The sequence below is a fragment of the Zingiber officinale genome, chromosome 1B, assembly GCF_018446385.1.
Source record: "Zingiber officinale cultivar Zhangliang chromosome 1B, Zo_v1.1, whole genome shotgun sequence".
Lineage (NCBI taxonomy): Eukaryota > Viridiplantae > Streptophyta > Magnoliopsida > Zingiberales > Zingiberaceae > Zingiber > Zingiber officinale.
In genome coordinates this window covers 32,655,212-32,680,753 of record NC_055986.1, presented here as the reverse complement: position 1 = coordinate 32,680,753, position 25,542 = coordinate 32,655,212, and the positions used below count along the sequence as shown (strand labels likewise).

The 25,542-nt window shown below is 36.2% G+C and overlaps 2 protein-coding genes across 4 annotated transcripts; one reads left to right on the top strand and one right to left on the bottom strand.

Moving 5' to 3' along the window:
• Nucleotides 1–1,382: 1,382 nt before the first annotated feature.
• LOC122050708 (myb family transcription factor APL-like) lies at nt 1,383–2,679 on the top strand. Of its 2 annotated transcripts, none has more exons than XM_042611684.1 (6): nt 1,383–1,694; nt 1,799–1,875; nt 1,946–2,009; nt 2,079–2,118; nt 2,204–2,258; nt 2,342–2,679. In XM_042611684.1, exons 1-6 carry the CDS (start codon nt 1,517–1,519, stop codon nt 2,564–2,566), a joined length of 639 nt encoding a protein of 212 aa, XP_042467618.1. In that variant the 5' UTR covers nt 1,383–1,516; the 3' UTR covers nt 2,567–2,679. The 2 variants fall into 2 exon arrangements, with proteins under 2 accessions (XP_042467618.1, XP_042467555.1); XM_042611621.1 differs by having other exon boundaries at nt 2,201–2,258.
• Nucleotides 2,680–3,439: 760 nt separating this feature from the next.
• On the bottom strand, nt 3,440–25,096 carry LOC122054511. Of its 2 annotated transcripts, none has more exons than XM_042616078.1 (3): nt 24,591–25,096; nt 23,769–24,515; nt 3,440–5,752 (listed from the first exon to the last, which is right to left on the bottom strand). In XM_042616078.1, the coding sequence occupies exons 1-3, from the start codon at nt 24,862–24,864 to the stop codon at nt 3,594–3,596; spliced, it is 3,180 nt and encodes a 1,059-aa protein (XP_042472012.1). In that variant the 5' UTR covers nt 24,865–25,096; the 3' UTR covers nt 3,440–3,593. The 2 variants fall into 2 exon arrangements, with proteins under 2 accessions (XP_042472012.1, XP_042472013.1); XM_042616079.1 differs by having other exon boundaries at nt 24,607–24,742.
• Between the last annotated feature and the right edge of the window lie 446 nt (nt 25,097–25,542).

The window sequence follows — 25,542 nt, the reverse complement described above, 5'->3', positions numbered from 1 at the left end:
TTCTAGGTACGCTTTACAACGTTAGAAGACGCACGCATCTACTATTCATCTTCTCCACTTTTCGCTCTTATATGGTATTGACATGAGTGTCAGAGTATCTGTGTCAGGGACCCTCTCCCTGGTTCTTGCTCTAACGCTCCCTTTTGACCTCTTTACAATGTGTATAGGAAGGAGTGTCAGGTGTCGTCTCTTCTCCATCCCAGAGTCTTCTCTCAGTCAACAACATAGTCATTTGCCCAGCGTGTCATCTCCACCACTTTCAGATAGGATCACGTACGAAGGAAGTTTTTACCCTGCAAAATACCGAAATGGTGGGTCTATTTTAGAAAAGTTATTAGAATGCCAAAATAATTGATCCTTCTTTAGAAATGCATCGATATTCATTCACAGAGGAAAACTAGCGGTATATAAGAAATCTACTCCTAAAGGCGTAGGTACACAAGATTAGAAACTCGAATCTCATTGCCCATTTTTACTGTTTATCGTATTCTATTTTTATCTCGACCACTTGCCTGATTTGAACGTCTGAGTGTCTGTACCGGATATCCCTCAATGGCCTAGTTGCTAACGTTTTCTTCCCTCTATATTCTTTTTTGACATTTAGAACTGCTCGATGTCATCTTCCTTCAGCCCAAAGTCTTTTCACGGTCAACATTGAAATCACCTAGTCAACTGTCCATTTTTCCCGATTTTAGACCGGATCAATATATATAAAGAGAAGTTTTCAATGTTTTTTCACTAAGATGTGTTCCCTGTGATCATCATCAATCATCGCGTGTGTTTCGAAAATTGAATCAAATAAGGTCGTCTAATGGTGGAAAACTGAAGTCACAAAAGAATGAATTGATAAATTAAATTGATCAAGAGCAATGCAGTTAGTGGCCTTGCTAGCTATTAGTGTCCAGTTTAATTTATTAAAATATAAACAAGGCATAATTAAGATAACAAAAGAGAGCCCCATTAGATTGAGCATCATTCATGTTGCTGCACTTACACATAATAAACCAGTAAACAAGAGGGTAATAGGACTGCAAGATGCGGCTACTTTTAGGATCTTATTGATATAAATCTTAAGGCAATTAATCTTTTATTAATTTTATTTTTTAAAACAGTAATTAACACCCTAATAACATTATTTATTCCCTCCCTCTCCCTTCTCTCTCTCACTTGCACACAATCTTTTGATAAAATCGAAATAAATGTCTCCCTTATGTGTTATTAGTTATTATTCTAAAAGTTAGTAGCCGTCTATGATTTAGTTCCTCTGTGTTGATCCTGGGACAAGTTGACGGGGGCGTTGGGGTGAGTATATTCGTCTTTTATCACCATTTTAGCAAAGCAATAGGTTTCATGTCGGTGGCTTTAAGTTATTTGCTGCAGGAGGAGGAATAAGTACTCATCGCCATGAGAGATGTGGAGGGAGAGGAGCAGAAGCAGCAGCTGTTTAGTCTCATTGCTACTGCAGAGATTTGTAGATTAAGATTAACTGATCAAAAGATTGGAAGAAAAGAAAAGAATGTTCAAGGCAACAACAACTTTGAGTTCTTCTTCCTCCCATGAGAGACCTCCTCCTTTATCTGTCCAAGGCGATTCGGAACTCGTCCTCACCACTGATTACAAGCCCCGCCTGCGATGGACCACCGAGCTCCATGACCGGTTTGTCGATGCGGTTAGGCAACTCGGAGGACCGGATAGTAGGCTAACTGCACTTTTATCTCTTCTTTGTTTAGTCTCTTGATTGATCGTCTGCTATATACATCAGTAAACACCATTACAAACATAATTGATTTGTTTGTAGAGGCGACGCCGAAGACGATCATGAGAGTTATGGGTGTCAAGGGCCTCACTCTCTATCACCTTAAGAGCCATCTCCAAGTACTACAATTAGTTCATCTTTGTGCCATGCATATCCTTAATTTATCAATTTTGTGATGTTTTGTTGTAGAAATTTAGACTCGGAAAGCAACCTCACAAGGATCTTAATCATGATCATAACTTTTTCAAGCGTGGTGAGTTGATTACTTACTTCTTTTTTAATTTGTTTATATATATGATCAAGTTCTGATTTGATTGTGTAGATTCACCATCCCTAGAACTTCCTGGAAGTAACATGAACGAGTAAGTTTGTTAATTATACCTTGAAATTTACTCCCTTTTTTTATAAAAAAAATATTGAATTTAAGTTAATCGATGTGTGTAGAAGAAACATGGACACGATGCAGATGGAAGTACAAAGGAGACTGTATGAACAATTAGAGGCGAGATATAAACAACCAGTCGGTTAATATTGTCGATTAAAACAGTATAGTTGAAACTCACAATTCTATTGTTAATGCAATAGGTGCAAGAAATACTTCAAATGAGGATTGAAGCGCATGAGAAGTACATGCAAAGCATGTTGCAGAGAGCATGTCAAACCCTCGCCCCAGCAAGCATGATGATCACTACTGCTGATCAGTTTGATCACCATCATTTGGATCAGAAGTTTGGTTACAGATCCAATAATGACGTTGAGACTGTAATTTCAGTAGGTCGTTGTCACAATGGAAGCTTGACACATTTATAGATTCAGCGAGTTGAGAACTTTTCTTATGTGTGAGAGGTTTATTAGTTTATTTTATGTGACTAAGCTGATGCTTAATTAAGAGTAATTAAATTGGAGTTGTCTATTGCGAGCCAGGTCATTCGATAATTGTTTGTTTCGATCCCAATAGTTAGATTTGAGCAATTGAACTAAATTCAGCATTTAAAGATAGAGGAGCATCTCGTTCAAAACTTCCCCTGTTCCCTTTGGCTTTATTGTAGGCAAAGGAAAGATTTAAAGCGTCAGAGGAGGAAAGAGGCAGGTTAATTCATAAGGAAGCTTCTCTGTGACAGAGGAAGAGAAGGAGCAATCGATATGGCACATATTAAATGGCAAAAGCAACGGCTGGTCGGTCATACGAAGGAGGAGAAGAATGCGCATTGGAAACTGTGCCGGTCATAAAATAAATAAATAAATAAATACATAAAAAAGAGGAGAAAATTAAAGGGAAATGACAAAGGTAGGAACAATATTACATTTACAGCACATTAGTTACAAGGAAACCTCGTGGAATAGTTAGCTCCATCATTCTGTGGAAACAAAAACAGTGGCTGACGAAGAGATATATAGGAAAAGCGTGCCAGAGGTTTCCAAACATTCAGCTGATAGGTCAAACATTCAGCTTTACACCTGCATCACGAGCATATCATCTGCTACACAAGTTGAAGGATTCTTTCTCTTTTCTCTTTTCTCTTTTCTCTTTTTTCTCTTTTTTCTCTTTTGAACCGTGAAAAAATTGCGTGAGATGCGCCAGTTGCGACTGAAATCGCATGGTGCGGGCCAAATGTCTGATGCCTCATTTCCTCCTCCATCGGCAACTTAATAACAAATGGTATTTTGAAAATCAAGTTGGTACTTTTTTTTAATAATTCCAGGAGCAAATCATCAAACAAACAGCATGAGTTCTAATTTCTAATAGTGTTACAACACAATCTGAGCATCAAAATGATCCAGAAGCAAATGACAATGTCTTTGTCAAAATGACACCGCGATAACGCGCTTCTCCCTCCTACAGCGGGCGGTAAGGAGAGTACCCTGGCAGTGACTTCGCACTGTTCACTATCTCGTTGCACCTAACCATAAGGCTCACCATCTGCTTCGCCAGGTCCTTGTTCACGATTGTTCTTCCCTCCGCACTACCATGGGAGAAGGGTGGCGGTGGAACCACCCGGTTGGTGGCCAGTCGCTGTAATGGAGCTGCCAATGGTGGTGGTGGTGGAAATGAAGCAGTGTCAATGGTTCTAAAGAGCGGGCGAGAGGGAAGCGGTGGTGGGGGGAGGATAGTAGGGGGCTCTGTGGTCTTACTGATGACAAGCTCTGGAGGAGGTGATGGCAGCCGCTCTGGCTTTCCGTTGACGTTGTCTAACATGAATTTTACACGCGCCGCCTCTCTGCCGCTGCTCGGAGCAGCATCTTCGCCGGGTTTCTTCAGAATGGATTTGAGCCGCCCACTTGGCTTCTGGTTCGGATTGATTAGCGGCCTCGAGGAGGTGATTCTGCTGCTCGCGCTGTTTCCCGGTCCCAACTGAGCACCTTCGGCGGGGCGGGATTCCTGTGTCTGCCAGCCGGCTTCAGCGAACGGCTCCGGCGCCTGCGTGTCGGAGTCGCGGAGATGGAAATAAACCTTCAGCTGGCCAAACATCTTGTTTTCCCGCGCGTATTGGAGCGCGGCCTCTGCGTCGGGCTTGAACTTGTAGACCACTTTGCAGGTGTAGGATTGCCAGTACACGCGGAAGCTGGAGAGCTCGAGGGGTCCGAACCGGGCGAATCTTGCCTTCAATGTGGCGATGGACGGCAGCGTCGTCTGTGGGGGAAACTTCATCACGAGAGCGGTCGGAGAGGACAGGCGAAGTTCTGGATTCTTGACGGGTTCCGCTGCCTTGGCGTTGCAAGGCTTCGCCGACGCAGCAGGGGGTGATGTTGTTGATAAAGAAGCAGCGACCACCGTTGATGAAGTGCCGGCTTCCTTCTGCCCGACGGGTCCTTTCTGGCTGATGACCGCCTTCTTTTCACCGACCAGAGTCTTGACCATGTCCATCTTCTTCTGCTTCTTCATGTTCATTTCCTCCAGGCGATCGGACGCGGTACGTTTCCGTCCGGCGATTGAAGGGTCATTGGATCTAAAACCGGGCTTAGGTGGCTTGGTGACGACAGGTGGCACCTTGCCCACTTTGGCTGGCTTCGCCGGAGCAATCTTGGAGGATTCAGCAATAGCCTCCGGCAGCAGTCGTGGAGGTTTGGCAGGTTGGACCTTAGCGGTTTCTGCCTCGGCGGGCGACGGAAGGACAAAGCTTTTTTTATACACCAGCGACCGGAACTTGAGGAAGGCATGGAGCACGGCCGCTGGGACGTCTCGGTCCGAGCCATAGTACGGATCAAGCGCAAGCTCTCGCAGGTCGCCTACCAGATCAGAGACCTGCGGAAGACGAGGGGCAGACGGAAAGGGCTCAGCTAGCTTCGGCTGCTCGGGCCCGACGCTAACAAAAGCGGAGGCCGACTTCCCATCATTGCTCCGTTCTTTGCTCTCCTTCTTCTTTTGCATGATTTCACCGGCGGCATCAAGTATGGAGACGCCACCATCTTCACGCGGGCGCTTTTTGATCTTCTTCTTCGTTGGGATTCCCCCGGAAACGACGACGCCCCCCGGCTTCCATGCGTCCGATGGCCGAGCTAACGCAGCCCCATCTTTAGCATCAGCAACTGCGCCGAGCACAGGAGGATCCGTTCGAGGAGCAGTAGCAACGGGAACATCCACCGCCGACGGCGAAGGTTTCTGCTCCGACACTTGCACCTTTGCAAGAGGGGCAGGAGAGACTTGCCGCGGTGGCTTGTCGTCAGCGAAATCAGCGGGAGGTCTCTTCTGAAGCACGTAGTCTCCAGAAGCGGAGGCATCCTGCCCTGCAGTTGTCGGGCGGGGAGGGAGCGGCTGTGGGGCGATGGGGAAGATGTTGTGGAAGCTGCTGAAGGGTTGGATAGGAGAGGGGAAGTCCAGTGGCGTAAGCTTGGACGAGCCAGTGAGGGTGGCGCCGGAGAAGAGAAGCTGCGGATCCCTCCGCTTAAGCACGTATTTGTCCTTGGCGGACGAGAGCTTGTGAGGGAGGAGGGCATGGGAGGACCTTCTCGGGTGGCGGCGGTGCTCAGGAATAACCAGTTGACCGCTAAGAGGTGCTGTTGCGTAGAATCATTAAATAAAGAAATAAACGTTTGGAGATTATAATCGTGAAATTAAATTAAAGAGATTATTTAATAAATAAACAAATAACATCTTGCTGCAGAGAAAACTACGGAAGAGCAGTTGAGCCAAATACATGAAACAGGATTAAAGCCCCCTCATGGTATTTATTATGAACGATTTTTTAAATATAATTAACTAGAGTTGTTGAGCCCAAAGAAATAAGACCTTGATATTAAAATCATAAGGTGAATAAAGATATCTGATTATATTAAACAAAGTATGTCTAATTAGTATGAATTTGGTCAATAGAACTTTGAAAAGTTTTAGAAATACTCGAATCATGTAGCCAGTTTTAAAATTATAAATCAAGTATTCAATTCTATTTTTACCCTTGTTACTGTTCCACTACTACAATTATAGCGGTTGAATCAATTAATTTTACGGTTTAAAAAAATAATTAATTTATATAAAAAAAAAATCATTATTTTCAATATAATTAATCAAATTAATATTTGAAAACATTTATATAATCAGAAGAATTATACAAACACATATAAACTGATTTCATATCATTCCGATTTTTCTATATCCATCAATTGATTTCGATCAAAATCGACTAATAAATATAGTGAGCTTAGAATGGCATGAAATCATGTCCAACATGCTCGTTTAATTCTCCTCATATATCAATTTGATCCATAATATTAAAAATAATGATTTTTTTGAACACGAATATGTCCAAAAAACTAATTCATGTTCAAAAAATTTTCTCTAAATATATTAGGTCAGATTGATGTTGACAATATGAATATAATCAGAAGCACTAGATGAACTCATAGGATCTAGTTTCACATCATTCCAAGCTCTCTATGTCTATTTACTTATTTTGATTGAAACTCTTTAAGTTCATTTAGGCAAAATCAATTGATGAACCTAGAGGGGATGAACTCATAGGATTTAATTTCACATCAATCCAAGCTCTCTATGTCTATTTACTTATTTTGATTGAAACTCTTTAAGTTCATTTGGCAAAATCGGTTGATGAACCTAGAGGGCTCATAATGACGTGAAACTAGGTCCTCTAAGTTCGTCAAGTTCTTATAATTATATCTATGCTCTCAAACATCAATTTGATCTAATATATTGAGAGTAATAATTTTTTGAACACGAATTAAATTTTTTGAACACGAATTAATATTTGAGAACATTTATATAATCAAGAGAACTAAACGAACACATAGAATCTGATTTCACATCATTCTAACCTCTCTAGTTCTATCAGTCGATTTTGACCGAAATTCTTTAAGTTCATTCGGCCAAAAATTGGTTGATGAACCAATTGTTGAATTGCAATGATTATAAACAAAGTTCCACATTGAAAATACATGGAAAAGATTATGGACTTATAAGAAAAAAATATCTCCATTAGTATGAGGCATTTTCGAAAAAGTCCAAAAATAAAATCACGAGAACTTAGGTCCAAAGTGGACAATATCATACTATTGTGAAAATATCTGAATTCTTTTGATCCTAACAATTGGTATTAAAGCTTGGACGGCCAAAAGGACTAACCGCCGACTGTGCACAATAGACATAGTCCAATTGAGTCATGTGGGTGGAATATTGACTTCTAACAAAAGAAATAAGAGCCCCATGTCTAGATCAAGAACACCTAACACTAGACAGAGAAGTTCTAATTACAACTAGGCAACGAAGACCTAGTAAATCGATTGGACCGAATAGTAAGAAAATCCTAGTAGGTCGGATAGACCAATGAGCAAGGAAGTGCTAATAGGCCGGTTGGATCGAAAGCAGGAAAATCCTGATGGATCAAGAATCAGATGTCATCAAGTGAATAGGCTTGAGAGGGAGGTCCTTCATTTGAGGGGGGATTGTTGGATTGCAACGATTGTAAACAAAATCCCATAATGAAAACACATGGAAAGGATCATAAACTTATAAGTGAAAGATATTTCCATTAGTATGAGACATTTTAGGTATAACACAAAAACAAAACCATAAGAACTTAGATCTAAAGTGGGCAATATCGTACCATTATAAAAATATTTGAATTTTGGTCCTAACAATCAAAGAGATTGGAATGACGTGAAACTAGGTCTTGTGAGTTCGTCTAATTATTATATTTATACCCTCAAATATCAATTTGACCAAATATGTTAAGAGTAGTGATTTTTTAAACACGAATTAGATTTTTCAACACATCCGTATTTAAAAAAGCACGGCTCTCAATATAGTAGGTCAAATTAATGTTTAAGAACATTTATATAATCATAAAAACTAAACGAACACATAAAATCTAGTTTCAAAATATGTTGATAGACCTAGAAAGCTCAGAATGATATAAAATCAATTCGTATGTATTCGTCTAGTTCTCCTAATTATATAAATGCCCTCAATCATCAATTTGACATATCATATTGAGAACAGTATTTTTTAAACATGAATCAATCATTTTTAAAAAAATATATAAAATAAATCGATTCAACTGCTACAATTATAACAATCAAATGTGAACCGGGACAAAAATTAAATTGGATACGTGATTTGATAATTTTAAAATTAGAATACGTGATCTAGATATTACAAAAACTTTTCTACTTGATTTGATTCGATAAAAAAATTTATAAAACTATAGGATCATTGGTAAATCAATACCCCCAACATGACAATGTAGATTATATCTATTTAAGTTTTTCAAAACACCTCTTTATAATAATAATTAATAATAACTATGCTATTATAAAACATCTAAATACTCATTTGAGCATCTATATGCATCTTTTTTCATATAACTCCACATAAGGTGCCGCAATCGTGCAAGGTGACTTGGTGGGGTCATCGCACGTAGCCTCACGAGACAACCGTGTGGGGCCACCGCACCAGATGCACAAGGTGGTTCATGCGGGATCACCACACTGACTGCATGACTACATGAGACGACACATAGTGAGAAAATTCAACTATATAATTGAGAGTTAGAAGGAAGAAAATTATTTTTCATTTAATTTGAATGGTAAAAAAATAATTAAAAGTAATTTATTTTCATAACTTTTATTTTCATCCTCCCAAATAAACAAAATCATAAGGGCTAGACTCTTTCTTTCTATGAAATATAATTACCCTACTCAATACTTACAATTTATTAGCAATAGTTCTCTAGAATACAATGATTTTCTATCCAAAAGCGAAACACTTTAAATTTTAAATCCTCGTAAACTTTTAAAGGCCTAAAACAAGCAGAAATTCCAAGATGAGTTGAAAGTTATTCAAGCAAGCAAGAAGAAGTGAAGTTTCTATTAATAAGGTGAAAGATTTCTTTCCAGAAGTGAAAAAGGCAAAAATTTTAGGTGCATATTTTCCTTAAAATCTCCCTTAAGGAATGCACAGAAACGACTGAATACTCTAAACACACGGTGCATCCAATCGGTTGTTCTGCAAGATCCCTATTCATAGTGTAATGCATGAACCAGCCATGACTATTTGCTTCCACATGCATGCATGCAATTCCAAGGCATCTTGTGGCATAAGACTAAATCGTTCGTCCCTAACATCTCCATCATACAAGTCATCACAAAGAAGGTAAATCACGATAATCAAATAGGCAAGTAGTAGATGGGATAAGATGCACAGAATCCATAGATTTACGCTCTGATAGCCGTGGTTCAATCCCATGTTCTCAAGTGATAAATGAATCACTACTTACCAACTCAGATGACCCGTAGAGTCAATTCCAAGGCATCTTGTGAGACCACAATAACTATTCAAAACTATCCAAAGAGCCAATTTGATCCAGCCAACCTAAGCATACTCTACTCTTAAAATAGTTTGAAATTATTTTTTATTCCATATCTCTATTCATAAATAAAGACTTTTGTAAATTAAAGTATCTATCAAAAACAAATATTATGCAGTACAAATTATTACAAATGCCTTGTTATGACCATGGCATGCGCTGCACAGTATGTATAAAAGTTAGGTTGGTAAATGAATGAATAAATTTGATGTTAAAAATCTATTTATATTCGTTAATAAATAAAATTAAACAATTCATTAAATTAGATAAATTTAATTCCATAGATTCAACTCGTTAATATTCATAATTCAAGAATAAAATTCGTGAAAAATATTCATAAATAATATTTATAAATTATATTTATTAATAAAATTCTTATCAATATCAAATAAAAAATTTTAAAATTAACAAACAAATTTAAATTATCAAATTCAATAATCAATCAAAAAAATTAAACAATTAAATAAATTAAAATTAAAATTTGATAACATCTAAACGAACCAAACTTAAATCACGTTCAAACTCATAGAGTTAAATTTGAACAATCAATACTTAATTCATTTTAGACTCAACTTAACTACCTTATCAAATAAATTTAAACATCCTAGAGTTATCAAATAAATTTAAACACCCTAAAGATTAACTCAACTTAGCTTACCTCTATTGGAAACCACTCTATGACAAGCATAGTGCATAAATTCCAAACTAAACTTTAAAATGATACTAAAAATTATAAAGTAAAAAATTAATAAAAATATCCATTTAAACTAATTGAATGGACCTAATGAAGATATTTGTATCTGCCATGGAAAATATAAATTAAATAAAAAGAAACCACTTAAACTAAATAAAATTATATGGTTGGAAAAAAATAAACACTAACAGAGTAAATTAAAACATTTATAATTTAATATAAAAATATATTTAAAAAATATGACACGCATATGTTTAAACTCAATAAAAATATTTACTAAAACTAAACAGTGGCACATATAAAATCAATGGAAAAATTGTATAAGAAACTGATACATTAATTAAAGAGGTTAAATATCCATAAACAACATATGTCTTGCACAGGAGGAGCCTTACACCAGATTAGGGGCGAAGGCCTACCCTAATGTCCTCCAAAGCCATGGGTTGGACTAGTGGCCAGGGGAACCAGCCTGCAACACGACATTGCTGATTTGAAAATAAGTAAATAGTCATTATTCTATAGGAAATTTGCACTATCCAATCTGCATAAACCCCCCAAAAATGAAAATAAATAAATGCATAAATAGTCAAAGTACAAAAGAATTCAATGTAGGATATAGTCGACTATAGTGGTCGACCACTATAAAAGACTAAGATATGACAATGTAATTTGGCATTAAGTGTTATAATGTTGAAGGACAATAAAACACAAAAATAAGCCATGGGTTGTAGAGTAGAATTGGCAATTCAAACCTATTTATCTTGACGACTACTCACTCGTGTAATCAACCTAAACAGGTCAGATTCGGCTAGCTATTTATCTTAAGAATAAGATTTATCATTAAGTCAAATATTTGCTACTCATGTATTTTAATGTACATGGTTACCCTTCCCTCATCTCTGTCTCTCTCTCATGCATGGCTCCCATCTCTCTCATCGTCAATTGTCCTGAACAATTCTGCCTTAGCTATTATCAGCTTTCATCTCACCACAATTAGTAGTCCAATGACTTCCCCATCACTACCGCAATTTCTTTGATCTCACTAGTGACCTGCATGCCAAACTCTCATAGATCTCATCAACTCTTTCTCAACTCCACTTAGGAAGGTATAAAAATATGCTTCTAATTAAAATTTGAAAAGCTTGCCAGTAATCATCCACTTATCAAGAGGAATGATAACTTTGAATAGTTATATATATGAAGCTTTAGTGAAGAACCCCTAGTGAAGGATAGAGCAAAGGTGGCTGTGCAAAAGAGCCAGTAGATTAGTATCTTCTCTGAAAAGATACCTGAACATGTTAAAAATTAAAGATCCTTAATGGATTAAAGAACCTGAACATGTTATTAATAATCATTCAAGATTATTTGATAGATTGAGGTGATTAATTCCATCTAGTTAAAATTGGGTCACATCAAGATAACTGTGCCTTCAGCTCCAAAATACCTTAAAATCCAAAAAATAACAGATATCTTATTTTACTGACATCTATTATAAACTTTCTCCGTTCCCATGTTACACTTCCTGATGTAAGGAGAAACACTCGGATACAAATGTTTTTGTTAGGCTTTTCATGGTTTTTGCAACCGACACTTAAATACAAAGATGATTAATTTCTGGCTAAGAAATTATTCAAACCATTTTATTCAGAAAGTTACAGAGGCCTCAAATCCCAATCTATACAAATTTCTATGATCCTAAATTCAAATGTTTGTCAAGCTTGTCCACAAACTCATAATTTCAAAACACTTTGGTGGGTGACATAAAACCTGTTATAGTATTTGTTCTCCAGGGACCCAATTGTAATTTTCGAAATTAATGAACTGATTTAGAAAAATGTCAATTAACACCTATTCTATTGCTTTTCGTTCCCGTGCTTTTATTCCTTCCACTCTTCGTTATAGGCAGCGCTGCCACTGCCTCCTCCTACCCCCCCAAACCCGGCCCCCCTCCCTCCCTCTCTCTCTCTCTCTCTCTCTCTCTCTCTCTCATGTAGAAACCAAGACCTCCACCTGGCCCTTCTTCCTTTTTGGTGCTGCTGTACCCTCAGACGTGGAGGGCCAATAGAAGTGGACGACAAGCAGCTCTTCTCCAACTTCCAAGCTCACCTACAATTTCAAGACCCTCATCTCCCTTGTTCACTTAGAAGACACGGGTGATCAAGGAGATGTGACCTATTGGCCACCATTCCAAAAGGCAAAAGGCATGAAAGCAGAATATCGGGTTGATGCTCAAATTGTTCTTGCAGAAATAATATTTAATTCAGATTGACTGTTTTTCATATATTGAATATTTTGTAGAGGATGATGATCATATATGTAAAGGTATACAGTTTAGAAAAAATATACAACAATGCACGTAGCAAAATAGTAGTTAAGGGTTATCGGATAATCATATATCAATAGTCGGAGTTGTCACAAATGTGAAACAAGGACCTCATAAAAGCTGGAAGAGTTATTGGAATATTCTACTCAGAATAGAACATCTTTGACTCGGATTATGATGGATTATATGGTTCTGTTTAAAAAATAAAGATGTGAATGCCTCAATGCTAAAAGTGTAACAATATATATTTGAGACTAAGCTATCTGGAAGTGTTACAATTGAAACAGAAAAAAAAAATGGGAAGTTTTGTGTAACCTACATTTCCTGCATAAAAAGGCAGCTCGGTGCACGAAGCTCCCGTCATGCGGGGTCCCAAGGAAGGATCCATTGTACACAGTCTTACCCTGCTTTTTAATCATATGGCAATAACTTTACCGTTGCGCCATGGCAACCTACATTTCCTGCATATTGTATCTAATTAACCAGGGGGCTTCTCCCCAGTTGTATGGAGTTGTATTTGTGTCTGAGGTAAGTCCCAGCATTTTGTATCCAATGATTTTATCTTGATTGTAGCAAAGGTGATTATGCTCATCCCCCAGATTATATGAATAGAGGTAAATTACAAAGTCAGCTTATAATCGACTATCAAGTGACTAAGGAATTGGAGGAGTTTTTTCCTAAGGGCACGCGCCTACCAAAAATTAATCTCTACCCATTGAAGCAAATATGTCACCCTCTAACTAACTGGGCAAGCCAGTGCGAACAATGATTTTATCTTGATGATTGAAGTTGTAGATGAGCATTAGTCTACATTTGTATTATGTGGATTGAGTACGATAGTATACAAGGGTGCATTCTGAGGTTATGTATGTGCCGAATTGGTTAAATCAAATATTTCTTTCTATTTGAAGCGGGTGTTTCCAGCTTGTTTTATTAAATTTACCTTATGTGTGCGTGATTAAATTTATAAAAGTATATGATATAATTATAGTTGTTAGAAAAAGAGAATTATTTAAAGAGAATTATTTCATAACTAATTTACTCTTGTTGCTTCATAAGTGCACATGTATAGATATCTATATATCTTGGCATATTTTGATCACTTGTTGATGATAAATTGATTTACAAGGGATAATGCGCTTGGAATTTTGAATTAAAATGGGCAAAAATCAAAAGATGCCCCTCATAAACATTTTCATCAAAAGGACACCCATAGGATAAAAAAAGTCAAAACAACGCTCTAGCATGTTTCTCATGTCGAAAAATCTTTATTCCAACATTGTTGTAGCACTTACGGCGTAGCTATTGTAGCAACTATGGCATTGGTAGTGTAGGCATAGCTACAATAGCTACTATAAAGTAAATCGCTTCAACTTAATCAAAATTTCTACATATAGAATATTATTATGACAAAATAATATTTAATAACTTGGTCAAAATGACTTAAAATTGATCCAAATAAAAATCACTTCAAAAATATTGCAACAACTTATGACATAAGTACTATACTATTGCAGCAACTATAGAAGCAGGTATGTGATGGTTGTTGGGTAGAGAATTTCTACCAATTTGGTAAAGAGTATTTTAATATAATAGTATTCTATGGGTAGTAATTTGGACCAAATGGGAGCCATTTTACTTTATGCTATAATAACTAATTTAACACGTAACAGCTATGTCATATCTACTAAACAATATTGAAATAAGAATATTTTTGAAATGAAAAATATGATGAGACGTTGTTTTGAATTCTTTTGGAAGAGTGTTTTTAAGGAAAATGATATTAAGGGATGTCCTTTTGATTTTTATCCAATTACTTGTTAAACGAGTCAACTCATGGCAAGACGGGTTAGCCCGCCAAAAACACATCATATGGCAAGGCGGGCAAGCCAACCCGCCGTTCTTGCAGGCTAGGAAATCTCCAACCCCCCAAACCCAAGGCGGTTTGCAGGTTAGATGGACTAGCCCACAAGCCTGCCAAAAACTAAAATAAAAATATATATAGAAAAGTTGAAATTTTTAAGTTTGGGTTATGGATTAGGCAAGTCAAGCTCACAAGCACATTGAGTTTTTCACTTTAGTTTTAAATTTTAGAAGAAAAAAAAAATCTCAACCCATAGGCTAACCCGAGCCTGTTACGAACGGAGCCGCTTAGGCCCACGACCGAAGCAAGTTGGCCCTCCTAGACTTGCCTTAAGTTGGATTGATAAAATTTCAACCCAATCCACTTATATTATTTGGCGGGACGGGACAACCCGACGCACCCAACCTAAATTGACGATTATGCTTACATAATAGAGTTTCAACTTCGCGCTCTCATAATGGCTATGTTATTACTTAAATTGACAAAATAATAAATGCAATACTTATACCACAAGCTACAAATTTGCGCTCCAAAGGAACTACGTCAATTACTACAACAATAACAACAACTAAGGCTTATCCCATTAGATGGGGTCGGCTATATAGATCATTTTACGTCATTGGATTTTATTCTCTACTATATCATCATCTATACTTAAAAAAACTTTATCTTATTTTATTATTATTAAATAAATCTTTTTTGGTCTTTCTTTTCCTCGTTTGATGTGCATGTTTGTCATAATTTCAACTTGAGCAATTATTAGTCGTCTAAGTACATACTCGTATATCTTAAACGTATCTCTCGGAGTTTTTCCTCAAAAGATACAACTCCGACTTTCTCTCTAATGCTCTCATTTCTTATTTTGTTCATCATCGTATGTCCACACACCCACCTTAACATCTTCATCTCTACAACTCTCATCTTCTGCTCATGTGCTCGAGTCATATCCAGCATTCAACTCCATATAACATAGCTAATTGTGGTTTTGTAGAACTTTCTTATAAATTTTAAAATACTTTACGATCACATCAAACATCTGACGCTCTCCGCAATTTCAATCATCCTATTTATATTCTATGTTCATTATCGTATGTCCACACATCTTAAAAAAAAAACATAGCCCGGTGCACGAAGCTCTCGCCATGCGAGGTCCCGGGGAAGGATCCATTGTACACAGCCTTACTCTGCTTTTTGCAAGAGGTTGTTTTCAGGATTTGAACCCGTGACCTTTTGGCCACAAAGCAACAACTTTACCGTTACGCCAAGGCTCCCCTTCATATTCACACATCTAGCAAACATTTTTATCTCTACAACTCTCATCTTCTGCTCATGTACTCGAGTCATATTCCAACATTTAACTGCATATAACATAACTAACTGCGATTTTGTAAAACTTTCTTTGAAGTTTTAAAGATACTTTATAATCACATAAAACATCCGACGCTCTCCTCCATTTCATTCATCCTACTTGTATTCTATGTAAGACATCTCTCTCAGTCTCTTCATTGTTTGCAAAAATGATCCTAAATATTTAAAACTCTTAGTTTTCGGCAACTCATCATTATCTATCTTAACAATTGTCTCATTACGTCTAATATTGTTAAATTTAAATTTCATATATTCTGTTTTTATTCTACTGAGCCTAAAATATTTCCTTTCTAGTGTTTAGGGTTTAAAGTTTAACATTTAGGATTTAGGGTTTAGCATTTACTCTTTCACGTGTTTCATTTACCAAAATAATATCATCTACAAACAACATACACCGCAATACCATATCTTGAATGTGTACAGTGAGTTCGTCATAATTAGTATAAACAGATAGGGACTTAGAGCTGATCTTTGATGTAACTCTATCTTTATTGAAAATATTTTAGTTACTCCACCTGAAGTTTTTACACTGATCATTACATCCTCATTTCAAGTTATGTTATGCTAACACCTATCTTTTCTAGAATTCTTTATATAATTTCTCTTAAGACTCTATCATAAACTTTTCTAAGTCATGAATATCATGTGTACATCTTGTTTTTACTCCCAATATTTTTCAATTAGTTGTCAAAAAGATGTATAGTTTTTATTGTCTACCTTCCAGATATAAACCCAAATTGATTTTTGTCACCATGGTCTCCTTCTTTAATCTTTTTCTGTTACTCTTTCCTAAAGTTTCATGATATAACTCATTAGTTAATACCCTTATAATTTGCATAATTTTTTACGTCTCCCTTATTCTTATATAAGAGAACTAATATACTTACCCTATGTTGATCAGACATTTTTTTTATTTTCAATATCACGTTAAATAATTTTGCAAGTCATTCAATACCTTTTTTTTCCTAAACACTTTCATACCTTTATCTGGTCTAACAACTTTTCCATTGTGCATCCCATTTAAAACTTATTCTACTTCTGAAGTTTGGCGATAAAAATTTAAATTTTATACGCATTTAACCTACTTAAATTATCTAAGTTAAATTAATCACCTAAATCTTCATTAAAAAGTTACTAAAAATACATATTCCACCGCTCTTTTATTTCTCTATCGTTTACTAGTACTCTATTGCATGCATCTTTAATATATTTTATTTAGATAAAATATCTTGTTTTCCTTTCTCTCACTTTAGTTATTCGATAAATGTCACTTTCTTATCTAATTTTTATATAATCTTTTTTCATTCACTACTTTCTTAGCCTCTCTTTTTTGGCTATTGTATATTTTCTTAAATTTTCTTCGTTCTTACAAATATATAATTCCTTATAAGCTATTCATTTTTCCTTCACTTTTCTTGGACTTTCTCATTCCACTACCAAGATTTCTTACTTAGTGGTGCATATCCTTTTACTCACCGAGTACCCTCTTAGCTACTATTTTCAACTTTAATATCATCTTATCCCATGTCGTATTAAAGCCACCGTATATTTCACCTAATGCTTGTACTCCTACCTTCTCTTTAACTATATTTTGTTTCTTATCCTTTAACTTACACCATTTAATTCTAGGAGTTGTATATATTTTCTTTTTATTGATATTATGTTTGAGACATATATCTAACACTACTAACCTATATTAAGTAGTTAAGCTTTCTCGGATAACCTTGTAATATTTACAAATATTTCTATCCCTCTCCCTAACCATAAGAAAATCAATTTGCAATTTATTATTCTCACTTTTGAACGTAAACAAGTGTTCTTTTCTTTTCTTAAAAAATGTATTAGCTAATATAAGGTCATATGCTATCGCAAAATTCAATATAATTTTCCCTTCATTTCTCGTTTCAAACTCATAACCCCATGTACCCTCTTATATTCCTCATTTTTCACTCTGATATACTCATTTAAATCACCTCCTATTAAAATCATTTCATTTGACGAAATGTTTTGTTATACTTCATCTAAGTCGTCCCAAAATCTTGATTTAGTAACTTTATCTAATCCACTTGTGTTGCATATATGCTACTTACGTTCATAGTTTATTTCGCCACTATTATCTTAAGAGTTATAATTTTATTCTCTTTTTCTAACTACTCTTGCAGCTTAATCTTTTAACAAACTATCTACAGCAATACCTACTCCATTTCTTGTTTTACTTTTTCATGTATACTATAACTTAAAACCCGAGTTCTCTATTATCTTTGCCTTCTCGCTTACTCATTTTGTCTCTTGTACACGCAAAATACTAATTTTTCTCCAAATCATCGCATCTACTATCTTTATTGATTTACAAGAGCGTTCCTATGTTTCATATTCTAAATCTTAAACTATTAATTTTCATATAATATTTGTTCTTATCCAACCTATGGTATGAGAAATCTGACATATTTAACGGTACACCCAAGTTCTCATAGAAATATAACAATTTTTGCCAATATGTTACAATCGGACCTGCAACGCGAACTTTTGCATATTTAGCACTGTACCTCAGTTCTGGAGATGTAGCAGTCCTTGTCGAGACGTTAAGTCAAACCCTGCAACACATTCCTTCAAGGGGACAACCTACCATTAGCTCAATAGTTTAATCGATTCATGCATTGAGCATTTGTCGATTTAACGCTGGCTAGCAACCTAACTACGTGAATTACTAAATTAATAAAATAATGAATACTTCACTTATACAATAAGAAACCAAATAAACTATTTATATTATAAACTACTTTACACTCACGAAGAATCCTTTGGTTATTTTACACGTTTTTACACTTTAACTTTTTTCCATGAGATACCTTTCTCACTAAGTGAATTGTGGGTTGTTCAACGTATAATTCTAAATTTGATTGCAGATCGTTCACCCTTTATGCATTTACATGATGTCTTTCATATTAAGTGGATTGCGGGTCATTCACGCATGAATATATATATATATATAATGCATCTTTACAAATTGGATTGTTGGTCATTCACTATGTATGTTTATGATGTATCCTTACTAGATAGACAATCCACAGTGAAAAAGCTTCCGTCGTTTACTTCATTAAAATTTTAAGAGGAAAGAGAAACACAATCCATCAGCGAATGGTTTTAAAGCCAAAATTGATCACCTCAAAATCGAGCGGAAAACAACGGATGGGAAAAACCATATATGGTGTTCTGCTCGATCAAAATTGATCCCATCCGTTGGTCCCGTTGTCATTATATGGTGTAATTAGCCAGCATTTTAGCCAACATCAAAAAGAAAGAAATAATCATTCCAAATCCATTTTTGTCATAAATTCTTTTATATATAATATTATTTAACGTTGAAATAGAAAAGAATATCAAGTGTTCTTTGCTATTATAAAATACCTCTAAAACTTAAAGGAAAATTTTATAAAATGACAATTAAGTCTACCATGTTATATGGAGTTAAATATTGGGCTATAACTCCAAAACATAAGCAAATGAGAGTTGCATAGATGAAAATGTTAAGGTGAATGTGCGAACATATAAGGATGGGCAGATAAGAAATAAAAATAATAAAGAGAAAGTCAAAATTACACTTATTAAAAGAACTCCGAGAGGCGTGTCTAAGATGATATAGATATATACTTAGACGACCAATAAATATTATAATTAAGTAATGTGAAAGTATGACAAATATACACATCAAACGAAAAAAAAGAAGACCAAAAAAGACTTGGTTAGCAACGATAAAATCAAATATATTTTTATTTAAATATACATAATGATATAGTACGGGATAGAGCTCAATGGTTAAAAAGAATCCATATAAATGACCTCACCTAGCGAGATAAAGTTTGATTGTTGTTATTGTTGTATTGTTTGATATTGCAAATATGTAGCTAGTGTGCTAAATGGAATTTGAGGTGGCCACCTACACGGGAGGCGGACATCACCCGCTCCACTTTTGTCAAAGCAACCTTTTAAGGCGGTTAAAGCAACGTAGGTTAAAAAAAAACATTCGGTGCTTTGATTTCAAAAAACTTACCTCCATCGTTGTTGTCGCCCCGAATTTGAGGCGGCCACCTAGGCAAGAGGCGGACATCACTCGCTCCACTTTTGTCAAGGCAGCCTTTTAAGGCGATTAAAGCAACGTAGGTTAAAAAAAATCATTCAGTGCTTTGATTTCAAAAAACTTACCTCCATCGCTGCTGTCGCCCCCATCGCCACTCGTCGCCTGTCGCTACCGTCATCGCCTACTGCCAACAATAGGTTAGGATTTTATATATTTCAGATTGAAATCTCATCTCGTTTTGCCCGAACCAGTGGCATACACAAGGCGTCGGTGCACCGCGACACGACCGGACTAGTCGCCGGGCTTCAGACACGTCACCTGAGCCCGACGAGTCCTAACCCATCGTGTGGGCCCGCTAATGGGTCCGGACTCGTCGCATAAGACCGAACGCATCACCCGAACTCGAAGAAGCGTCCGTCGCACGAGGCATCCGAAGCAAGAAGTCGAAACTTAAGCTTTTTGCTTTTTTAACTTAGGGTTTACTCGAATACTTTTAAATTAATAATTTTAATCAACTCCTAGCTATAATTGAGATAATTTAAATATATTTAATTAAAGCTAATAAAATTATCCTATTAATTTAATATATATATATATATATAATTTTAAAAAATATATATTTATATTAAATTTTTATTCTAGTTAATATGTTTTGTAATAAATTTTTTTATAACTTGTAATTTTTTTATCTTTTATTTGATTATTGAAAATTAATGGCGGAATATGAGAAACAACGGGAAGTTGAATTTACGCGAAAGTCTAGTGATATTGTTTGGGATTATGGAGTATTGTATTGCAAAAAAAATAGATTGGATCACATGCAAATTATGTAAGAAACTTATTAAGGGAGGAGTTTAACGAATGAAGCATCGTAATTGCTTGAAGCATGTCATAAAACAGCTAATGAAGACAAAAAAAAAAAAGAGTAACCTTATCTTGAAAATAGCAAGATAAGAAGCAAGAAAGGGTGGAAGAAATAAAAGAATATAGGGTGGAAGTAAATATAGGCGTTAGATATAGAGGATGAAGATTGTTAAGTGGAGGGAGATTCTTCTAACAAGAAGTCAAGAAGTCAAAGCACCTTGGGCTTATTGATAAGTGGGCATTCGTAATCGATCCAACAAAGGCAAAACAATAAAACATAAATGATGCATTAAAGTTAAAGTTTACAAATGATGTGCACGAGTGCCTTCAAGATGGATTTATGAGGCGTGGATTCCTTTTCATACAATTGGCAATCAAAGCTTCAGGCAATTTATAGAGGCAGTTGACAAATTCGGTCCAGGCTACACACCTCCAAGTCAATATCTTCTAAGAGAGCCACTTTAGAAACAAGAAGTTGAGATGGCCTTATCTCTAAAAAAGCATGAAGAAGAGTGAATAAAAAATGGATGTTCAATTATAACTGATGTATGGACGGATCGCAAGAGGAGAAACATTCTGAATTTATATGTTAATTGCAAATTAGGCACTTCATTCTTTGTTCTATTGAAGAATCCATGGAGACACGCACTAGGACTTACACCTTTGAGTTTGTGGAAAAATACATCAATAAAATTGGCTCTCAACATATTGTTCAAGTAGTGACGGACAATGCGACAAATAATATGGCGGGCGTGAAGTTATTAAACGTTATACAACCTCAAATTTTCTAGACCTCTTATGTGACTCATACAATCAACCTCATGCTTGAAGCAATTGGAAAAAGTTTAGTAGAATACTTGAAAAAACAAAGGCCCTAACGATATTCATCTATGCACATCATAAAACTTTAGCTATTATGTGGAAATATACCAAGGAGGATATTGTGAGGTCCGGGGTGACTAGATTTGCTACTCTATTTTTGACCTTGGAAAGTCTCAAATGCAAGAAAGATCAATTGAGATTTATGTTTACATCTGAGGAGTGCAGCAACACAAAATTAAGGAGTAGTGTGACGGGGAAAGCAACGGAGGCGACAGTAACAAGTATCACTTTTTGGAATGGTGTTTCTTTGGATTTGAATGTTTGCACCTCTTTAGTGAAAGTTTTACGCCTTTTGGGTGCACTAAAACAAGTCTAAGAACGAGATTAGAAAGCTTTAAAAAAGAAGAAAATGTCATCTCTATTTTGAAAATTATTGATGAGAAGTTTAAGGGTAGACTTGATAGTCCTTTGCATTATGTCGCTTACTTGTGGATCTCGTTTCCAAGCATATAAAATGACACCAATGTTATGAATGAGTTCTTGAATTGTGTTGAGAGAATTTTTCCCACCAACAAGAACTAATGATGAATTGTTGAAGTATAAGAGTAAATCCAGAAACTTTGGAAGAAAAACGGCGGTCACGACATATGAGAAGGTGAATGTGTACCATGACCTTGATCCAGGTACATCTCTTTCCTTTATTTCTATTCACTACATGTTTTTTTATCTATTTTTGGGTTTTGTTTTTTGCTTCTTTAAGTTTTTAAGTTGGATGATAGTCTAGTTATGGTGGTGACACTTAAAACTTATAAATAATGGCAATGCAATTCCTCTCTTTAACAAGTAGTTTATGGGGGTGTAAAAGAAATTGGAATTAATTTGAAAGGGTAATTAGTAATTCATAAATTATGTTATCTATTTTTTTCTTTTTATTTTTAATAATTTTCTAATTGTTTAGATACATACTAAGAAGAAGAATAGGCTCGCGACATCAAGATTGAATGATTTTTTATATGTCAAATTCAATGTCAATCTTATGAAGAAATAGAGTAAAAGAGAAATGGACAGAGATTTACTTCTATCCTCTCAAGCTAGTGAAGTTTAAGGTTGGCTTGTTAATCATGGTGATGAAGATGAGGTTGAATCGAGTTCAGGACTTGGAGAATGGTGGTGGAGACCTTGGGAGCGGATGAAATGCTACAACCAAGGAGGAGGGTAAGGAACAACCCCATTAGAGAACTTGATAAGGAATTAGATACATCGAAGGAGAAGAATGAAGAAGATGTTAATTTTGAGTCCGATGATGAGTGGATTATGAATGTAGTTGATGGTGTGTGTAGATGATTTAGAAGATTAGTTACGTTTAGTTAGTCGTTGTTGACTTGTTGCTATGTTGGATTGGAACTTTAAATTTAAATGTAGATTTTTAGTATAAGTAGTGATACTACTTTTTTAGCATTAATATGGTGATGAATTTTTATTAATTATCATGTTAAATGCATTTATATATTTATTTGTATCTTATATAAATTGTATTGTATTGTATGAAGCTTGTTTATACAAAACATCATAAAGAATGATGACTATTTATAATATTATGTATAAAAAAATTCAACCATCTAAGCAGTCGAGGCTGTAAGCAGTCATTGACCGCCTACCACCGCATACTACCATTTAGAACACTGAATGTAAGATATTGAAGAGTGAAAATCATTTGACTAAGGTTATGATTCTTTAACGAGATATTTTAGGATATCACTATCAAGAGTTTGCAAGAATAAATAATTGCATTTTCTAGATTATTGTCTGAGAAAGGTTATAGAACCAAAAATTTAGCATTTTATTTCTGACTTAATATGGTCATTGCCCTCAATTATAACCACATTCTTTCCAAGTATTCCATGACATGCCCGGTCAAGAGAGTGTAGTTATAAGTAAACATAAACAAGAAAGAATGACAGTAAGAGCAAGATAATGAATGAAAATGCACATCCATGATGGTCATCTACGAAATCCCAAAACCTTCTAATAAAACCCAAGAGCAGGAAACGTACATATAGGTTAATTGGTTTGCAAATGATTGATTGTGTTAGTATGATGCAATTATACAAATTTAAATACTGATCATATCCCACTGACAACGTAAAAGCATGGCAATAGAAAGGCATGCAATGATTAATACCTCGGGGAGAAAATTTTTCTGGATGATCTGACACAGCCCTAGTCAGTGAAGACGACCCTACTGGCTTCACCCCAAATGCTTGTGCATATGTCTCGTCGAACTCCTCGAAGACCGCCCGCCGGTAAGCAACCAACATTTCCATTTTCTTAACCAAATTTATAGCGGAAAGATCATCTGCCAAAGGGCATGCAGCCATCTGCTTCACATATGAGAGCACCTGGTCAGGTACAAACTTGTTCCTGGCTTCTTCTATCTGCTTTGATGAGTAAATACCCCCTCGTTCAAATCCTGGAACATCAACATGAAAGTAACTTAGGACACGTGCAGGCCTGAAGTTGAATTTGTTCCTACAATAGCAAGTCAGAGCAAGAGCCTCCCTCCTGCTTCTCTCGTCCGTTGCCTCTTCCACCGCATTGACAAAAGGCCGCAAGGTGGTCTGCTTAGATTTCTCCTCGTAGTGGGGATCAAAAGGGATGAGCTCAGAAGGGTCAAACCATCCGTAGCTGCTATCCCCAAAGAAGGCGACCAATAGATGACCGTCTCTTTTTGTCCTCCGTACTGAAGACAAAGCAAAAGCCTCACTGAATATCTGGCCAGGCCACCATGGGTGTGATTTCACCTTCCCCCACACCATGTCACCCACTTCGAACCTGTTCTTCCAGTTTCCAACTATCCCGTGGAGATCCCTAACCCCATCAGAAGACCCGGCCGCGTCGGAAAGATTATCGTACTCCCAAACCTTACTTTCTGCAACAGAAAATTCAGCTAAGGCATCGACGCTAGAAGAGAAACTCCCCACAGTATGAGATTCAGAATTTATACCTGGACCTATTACTACCTCACTCCCGTGAACGTCCATGGGAGATCCAGATAAGCCTGCTTCTTCACGTTCTAAGACCACGCCATCGGCCACCTCGTTGAGCTCCAACGAATCGAGTTCCATGAAAACCCTAGATTCACCAAATCGGTGGCCAAATCCATGTCCATTAGCAGTTTCTTCGTGGCCGGCCACTGGTCCTTCTCGCGCATTGCCGGCGATGAAGTACCGATTGGCGAGACCGCTATTGATCTTGACCACATTGACAATGGAGGCCATCGCAATATCAGCACAGAGAGAAACAAAGTGCTAGGAATTAAATGATTAACCCAACGGTGGACTCCAGGCGTAGTAGAACAGTGAGAAACAAGCCCTGAATCGAGCTCTAAAGCATCAGAAATCGAGCGCCATGAGAAAGCGAGAAGAAACCCTAACGCGGAGCGACAAGCGGGAGAGTTGCAATAGACGGTCCTCTGGGAGCCCGCCGCCGCGATTAATCGCAATTGTTATTTACAAGACGGCCGGGAAATAGAACGGAAACGCTAACATGAGCAGGTAGGATCATCGGACGGTCCTCTGGGAGCCGAGGCGGCATCCAACGGTTATTAAAGCTCTTCTAAACCTATCAGCGCGTACGCATGGATAAGTTAGTATTTTGAAAACTCCGGACTCAAATGTTCTGTAAAATCTTATAACGTTTCTTAATTAAAATGGGCGAACTTATTGACTGTCAAATAATTAAATAATATTATTTTAATATAATTTATTTTATAAATATTTTAATCTGAAAATAAAATAGAAATCAAGTTAGTGAAAATATTTATATTATCCGAAGAATTGATATGATTGTATTTTTTATTTTTTTTAAAGAATTAATGATATATCGGTGGATTGACGTAGTTATATCGATATATAAAAAAGTCAAAATATATAGATTAATATGTTAAGATAGAAAAG